Source organism: Nanorana parkeri, unplaced genomic scaffold (genome assembly GCF_000935625.1).
Source record: "Nanorana parkeri isolate BGI_ZX_2015 unplaced genomic scaffold, ASM93562v1 scaffold771, whole genome shotgun sequence".
NCBI lineage: Eukaryota > Metazoa > Chordata > Amphibia > Anura > Dicroglossidae > Nanorana > Nanorana parkeri.
Genome location: NW_017307039.1, coordinates 160,225 through 167,283, shown reverse-complemented (window position 1 = coordinate 167,283; position 7,059 = coordinate 160,225). Strand labels below are relative to the sequence as shown.

The 7,059-nt window shown below is 40.3% G+C and overlaps 1 protein-coding gene across 1 annotated transcript in view; it reads left to right on the top strand.

Annotated features, from left to right (window-relative positions):
• PHLPP1 (PH domain and leucine rich repeat protein phosphatase 1) overlaps positions 1 to 7,059 on the top strand; it is a 127,170-nt gene that overhangs the window by 77,138 nt on the left and 42,973 nt on the right. Inside the window, exon 5 of the mRNA XM_018564661.1 lies at positions 1,698 to 1,864. Coding sequence (XP_018420163.1) covers positions 1,698 to 1,864 — 167 coding nt within the window. The remainder of the gene's footprint in view (positions 1 to 1,697; positions 1,865 to 7,059) is intronic.

Sequence of the window (7,059 nt, the reverse complement as noted above, 5' to 3'; positions counted from 1 at the left end):
CATTCCTCCTGCCGTGCCTTGTTCTGTCCCCTGTTCTTCCTCCTGCTGTGCTCTGTTCTACCTCCTGCTGTGCATCTGCTGCTCCCCTGTGCCCCCCTATTCTGCCGGTGGTAGAAAGCCAGTGTTCCGGAGTCGAGACTCCTATCCAGCAGCTGGAAACGATAGCCAGCCTGCTGTTGGATATTTCAAATTGCAATAACCAATAGCAGGCTGGCTATTGCACCTGCCTGCTGTCAATCGGCAGAGGAGGATCTGATGGAGAACTTTCTCCATCAGGTCCCGGCTCTGCAGATTGACTGCAGGCAGTGGGTGGGTGCAATAGCCAGCCGGCTATTGCAATTCAAAATAACCAATAGCAGGCTGGGTATTGCTCCAAGCCACTGCATGCTATGTTGGCATTCAGCTGAAGTGAAAAGATGACCGCTAATGTCACCTTAAAGAGAACCTGTCACCTCCAATGTGCCATCACTTAAGGGGCCATGTGATAGCAATGAGGTTAAAAAAAATTAAATTAAATGTAAAAATGTCTCCCAAAGATTGAAAGTCCCGCAACCTGAAAACACACATATATTAACAGAAACACAAGTCGGGTGCACGTACATGAAAAAACGATTGCGCTACACATGTCGGGTATAGTCGCGTATTTTATTATAAATTAAGGATGTTGTGTTTTTTTAAATACGATTAATCTAAGTTAATAACCGGCTAATCAATTCTGAAAATAATTGTTAGCTGCAGTCCTATCAAACAGTATATACTATCCTGTTATAACAGCAGCATTGTAATAGGAATGCATACTATAGTTTTTGCTAATGCAATCAGAGCTTACTTTAAAAAAAACCTTTTATGCAGTGGGTGATGCCTTCCGTCTGCCCATCACTTTCACCAGCTTCCTGGATTCCCAATGTGCTTTGCATCACATTCCCTGCTGCTTGATGTGATGCAATCTTGATTTCTTAAGACTACATATCCCATAGTGCATTGCTTTCAGCAAGCAATAATAATGTTACATTGTTCAGACGTGGATTTGTAGCTCAGAAGGCAGGCTCTGAGAAAGTTATGACACAAGGAAGTGCATATTCACAGGGCTGAATGAATTTGTGTAACTGCATCATCAATAACCCAGATAACAAGCAATTGAGCTGCAACTTTGAAATTGACTTGCTAAACCTATTGCTAGACTTGCCAAGTTTCACAATTTTGTTGCACAAATACAGCAAGCCTGCATTGCAAGTCTCCAGATCAACGTGCTTTGCAAAAGTACTATACACTTGCAGAGCTCTTGCTAAGACCTGCAGGACTCTTGTTGTAGACTTGCCAAGCAAATTTGCTACAAATTTAAAAAAGTGTCAACTAAAACTTGTGCTGCAAGTGTTCTGCAAGTCTACAACTTGCCAGGAATGTGTGCGGGAAGTTAGAAAGAATTACAATTTAATGCTGCCACATGTTTGTGGCAAGTTATCCTTGCTATCTGGGAAGTAAGTTTACAAACGTCTAGATATGATTATATGGAAATGCATATTTATTTTTAGGTTTTCACCATAGATGCCCTCCAATGTGTTTAGTTTCAAATATTTCATACTGAATTGACTGTAATGTTTCCCCTTTTGTTGTTTTTTTTCCCCAATAGTTTTGCACTCTTACTATACTAGTTGCTTTGTTCTATGATTCATACTAATTTCATGTGTCACCCCCAGATTGCTTCCCAAAGGATCAGTTCTGTGGACTTGTCGTGTTGTAGTTTGGAGCACCTTCCTGAAAACCTGTTCTACAGTCAAGATCTTACCCACCTGAACCTGAAGCAGAATGTTCTCCGACTTAGTCCTTGCTCTTCTGCTGAGGGAACCCTTGATGACCTTCAAAGGTAACACAAAAACAAAAGTAATGCTTTCCCCATTTTTGTCCTGTTGTTTTTTTTTTTTTTCTTGTTTTTTTTTTTAATCGCTCCCAAAGAAAGAAAAAAAAAAAAGCTCTTAAAGGTGTTTTCATTGAAATGGAGTGGTTAGGTCCCATTCCTACTTGTAGGTACATTTTTATTTTGTTCAGAAAAAGTACCTGCCTCGTTTTCTGAGCTTAAGGGTCTATATGTTTTATAATGGCTCTGTTTCCTGTTTGGTTGCCATTAAAAATGATTTTCAGTGCATACACACCACATAATATTGGTTCATGTGTTAACACTTGCACCATTATTCATGCAGAAGTGTGAATATGGCCGCTCCACTTGGTCAGGACCAGAGGTAGTGATTTCAAGGTTCAGCTGCAACCTCATCTACTGGTTTAATTTTGTATTGTAGCTCAGTGATGAAAACTGGTGGCAAGGGGTTCCGAACCATAGCGCTACCAATCTGTGCATTATACAGCATGCACTGAATACACTTTTTATTGCACTCTAGTCACACCACCAGTTGCCTTTTGTTATTTTCACACTGTTAAAGTGATCCTTAACTCAGTAGTTACATCTTAAATATGCATTCAAATACCTTTTAACTATTAACTAAACTGTACATATTTGTGTGTCACTCAGCTGTAGATCCCCAAATCATCTCTGAATTCAAGCTGACACTGTCCTTCCTTCTGGAGGGGGGCTATTTTTGTTCCCCATGGTCCCTGTGTGTGTTGTGAAGGTCACCACTCCAAGCTTGCTCCTGTGATGGACTATAATCTCAATACAAATTAGTAAATGAAATGTGAGATTGTAGTCCATCACAGGAGTGAGCTTGGAGCAGTGACTACTATACAACACACAGGGACTATGGGGAACAAAAGTAGCCACCCTGCAGAATGAAGGACAGTGTCAGCACCAATTCAGAGATGATTTGAGGATCTACAGCAGAGTGATGCACAAATAAGATCCATTTTTGTTAATAGTTAATGCAATCATTAATGTAGCCATACTCCATACAACCTGATTGTAAAATCTGTGTACAATTTTTTTAGATTTGCTAACACTATGATATGAGGACGAACCTAAATCTCTTACATTTGTATCAAATCAGAAATGCTCTTACACTACATAGTGAATTGTACAGTCTCCTTTAGCTCTCACTTCAGATTGTACAGTGTATGAGCTTTAAGTGTAGTTGGAAATCACGGTTTCTTTAATCACGTGGCTAAACGGTGTGTTGCAATCATCCTGCATGTCGAAGAGGTGGGGGAGATTGTTTCTGACATGTGGTGATGCCACAAATCATCTGGCTTTGAGCCCAGTTTAATAAACTTCTGTTAAAAGTAATTCCTCTGTGTAGTTTTACAAGTTATTATAGCAACATAGAAGACAAACAACACGCTCTCCTGCAGTTGCTTCCCCTAATTATATTTTTAGATGATATGTTCTTTTTATTTGATAACACAGCATTTAAAGCCTAGGGTATCTTACAGCAGTCTGGTTGATATTCAGAGTGTAAAGGAATTTTAAACCGAAAATGCAGTGACACTGTGTTAGAGAGCCGTAGCTGGTTGGTAGACATGTTTGAGATTTCCCCTGAGTGAGACACTAGACTCCCTGCGAGGTCCAAGCACATCCTGACTTCTCCAGTAGACAAAATTCCTCCCTGGCTCTCCATCCCAGGAATAGTTCTGGGCCCCTACTGGGTCCACATCTGACTACCTGCAAGCTTCAGGCCTGGTCAGACAGCATACATGTAACATGCCTTCCCCAGGCAGGAGACCCGGGGGAAGAGGAGACACTCACATGGTCAGACCCAGATATTTGCCCTCTCCCAGCATGCACCACTGGCTTTGAAATGCCTAGTGATTGGCTGGAGAGGCATCGATATCCATAACATGTGGCAAGGCTACACCAAGCAGCAGGCAGATGCAATCAATAACAGAATCCTTAGGGAAAGTCAAATACAAGACTGTACGACTGGATACAGTCCTAGCAAACTAAATTTAAGTAGTCACCCCACTTAGGGCAAGTTGGCAACACTTGCTAGTGCCAGCTGAAAAGCTATGAGTACTTGCTACTGGCTATTTAATAAGATGATGGCATTAGCAGGGTCCAATACTGAATGTGTGGCTTAATATGTACATTTAGAACTTGGTAAGTGATGGACTGCTTGGTTGGTATTTAGAACTAAGTTCCAGGATCCAGTAAGATTATATGCTCTACCCATTTTCATGTGTTTCCAAACACATACAAGATAGTTCATATGCTTCTGAGCAAGCACCCTAGAACACATACACACATGAACAATACTGGTATGGTTGCTTTCAAAAACATAGCAAACCGGGGATTGTGGTCATTATGCCAAAGAGTTTACAGCTATCATTTTGCTAGTACAGGTTTAAATATGACTAACATGTTGGCGCAGGCACCTCCTTGATGATTTTTTTTTTTTTTTGTGTTCTTGAGCCTAAACATAAACTGGCTTATTATACAATTTTCTCTTTCTAATTGTTGAAGCAAGGAATTATTTTGCAGGACCATTTTCAAAACGATTGTTTGTTTGTCTATTTGAGCTTTTTACAGACCCCTCGCTTAAGTGAAAATGCCATTTTGTTCTTCACTAGTTCTGTGTTTAAATGACTTTAAGACCACGCTGCTTCCATGCAGTTATTGTTTCACTATATGCACTAGCGATGGCATTGTCAGCAACTAAGCTGCATTGCCAACTTCAAGCTCGTGATGCCCTTTGTTTTCTAGGAGTTTTTAGGTCTGTCCAATTACAGTACCCATTCTTTCTTGGGTGGTTTGAAATGGTTGCTCTGCCATCACAGTGGACTGACTGGCTGAGGAGGCATGAAAGTAGCTGATCCTGGCACTTTACTCTAGCAACAGGATTATTTTTCATTTTTGGCTGAATTCATGGGTGTTGAAGCTGGATTAAATCCGCAAGTGTGGTGTGTGGCCAAATCCTGTTTAATGCAGCTGGACGTTGACTATACACCCACGAAAACAACATTCCTCTTCTGAGTGCAGTTTTACACATGCCATTTAATAATCCTGACCGCAATAGCATTGATTTACATACATAAAATGGAGAAGATAAGTGTCTGCTGCCTAGAAAGTAATTAGATTGATGAAAGCAGCAAATGCTTCTCTTTGCTGTTCCTTTTATAGCCTCCGACAAATTTGTTGGATTACTTCCCTTTTATGACTGATATCTGGTCATAATATTCATGCTGCTAAAGTGAATGATAATTCAGTTTGATCACATGAGGGACATTTTCAACAAGAGAAAAAAATACTGTAGTATCCTGATGCACAGTACTTGAAATCTGCTGAGGTAATGAGACAAAATGGTTTGCATGTGGGTTTGTTCTTAACCCCCCACACTGCAAGGTTTAATTGCTCGTTTTTGTCTAGGTGCGTTAAAGTTCTCCTAACTCAAAGCGCTGAGCCGGCTCCCTGCTTTCCTGGTGACTGTGAATAGAACGTGATGATTTACGGGACCTTAGACTGCAATAGCAGAGGGAGAGAGAGGCTCCAGGGGGCTGGTCTAAGTACAAGCTTGCTCTGTGGATTAATACAAATTCTGCCCGGAGTTTTGCTTTAGTGCTGTAAACCAATGTCTTCCATCACATGTATATGAACACTATTTAGTCAGACCATTGGAGAACCTGGCTGCTGCTTTGTATGAGAGAGCCATGGCCTGACATTCCTGCCTCTCTGCACTGGCAGTATAGGATATTTGACCCCTTGCTGCAGAACTTAGTACAAATTGCATTTGTTTTAAATGACCAAACTTCAGTTGGGGTTTAAAAATAGGCATTTTACTTGAATTTGCCTTAGTTCTCGTGCTGAACTGCATCACCCATGGGTCTAAAGCTGGCCATACAGTGGTTATAGTTTGAGCAATTTGGAGCCCCATTGGGACTCCCCCATTTGACGAAAGTGGAGTTATTTTTTATTTTTTTTCCATACCTGCTGCTGTCAGAATCCAGTAGACTAAAGGAAATGTTACTTGTGAATAGATTAGGACGATGGTACTACAGTGTTTCCCCGAAAATAAGACAGTCTTAGCTGCGGCCGGTCTTCACATGTAAAATTTTATTACATGTGCAGCTACCCCGTAGGTAAGATCTAGCGCTATCTTCAGGGATTTCTGTAATATAAGACCTACCACCGAACTAGGTCTTATTTTCGGGGTAGGTCTTATATTATACAAATCCCCAAAGATAGCACTAGGTCTTATTTTCGGGGTAGGTCTTACTTTCGGGGAAACACGGTAAGTTCACCCAGCAGTTAAAGCTGTCAACAGATTGGCTTTGATATAAACAAATCTTAGTAGTTTGTTGTGCTGGGGTGGTGACACAATTTTTAATTTGTCCACCACTGCTTCATTGAAGAAATATATGTGCTTCCATTGTTGACAAATGATAACTGCTACCTTCCTGGGTGCTCCTGGTGTTGGTATTTTCAGTTATAGACATGTATACATACATGTCCAAGTTCGATTTCTGCTCGAATACCTCATGTTGACCAATGTTGATTTCGATAATCGTTCGTTAGCAATACTAACTAAACTAATTTCAACCATCAACACAACGGATTTTTGTTTGCGCATGTGCAGTGTGCCACAAATGTCATCTTCCTTTTTTTTTTTGGTATGATTCGAAAAAAGTTTTCTAGCCTCACCCATCGAGAAAATTCAGCCCGGTAAAAAAATTGTTGGATTCCCATCAACTGATCGAATATTATACAAAAGACCATTCGGGGACGATTTTTGAACGATAATTGTTGGGTGTATGGGCAACTTAAGGAAGAGAGGTCCTGGTTTTTTTTGGTTATAGAGAATTTATAGCTGGCTGCAGACTAAAATGAAAACAATGTTTTTCATAGAAATAAAAAACTTTCATATAACGGTTATCAAAATTTTACAAAACTAGATTTTTCTTCAAGTCTACCATGAGAGAACACATTGCTAATTGCTGCGATTACTTTTGGCATCTATCCTATGCACTGCTGGTGGTCCTTGGAGGAAATGTAGGCTTTTGAAACAGACTTGCAATATGCAATACATTTTTAATTGTGTACATTGATCCTTGGAGTCCTATTTAGATGGCAAAATATACAAGCTTTGAGGACATTCAACTCTTACTAGTCTGTGAGGAAGT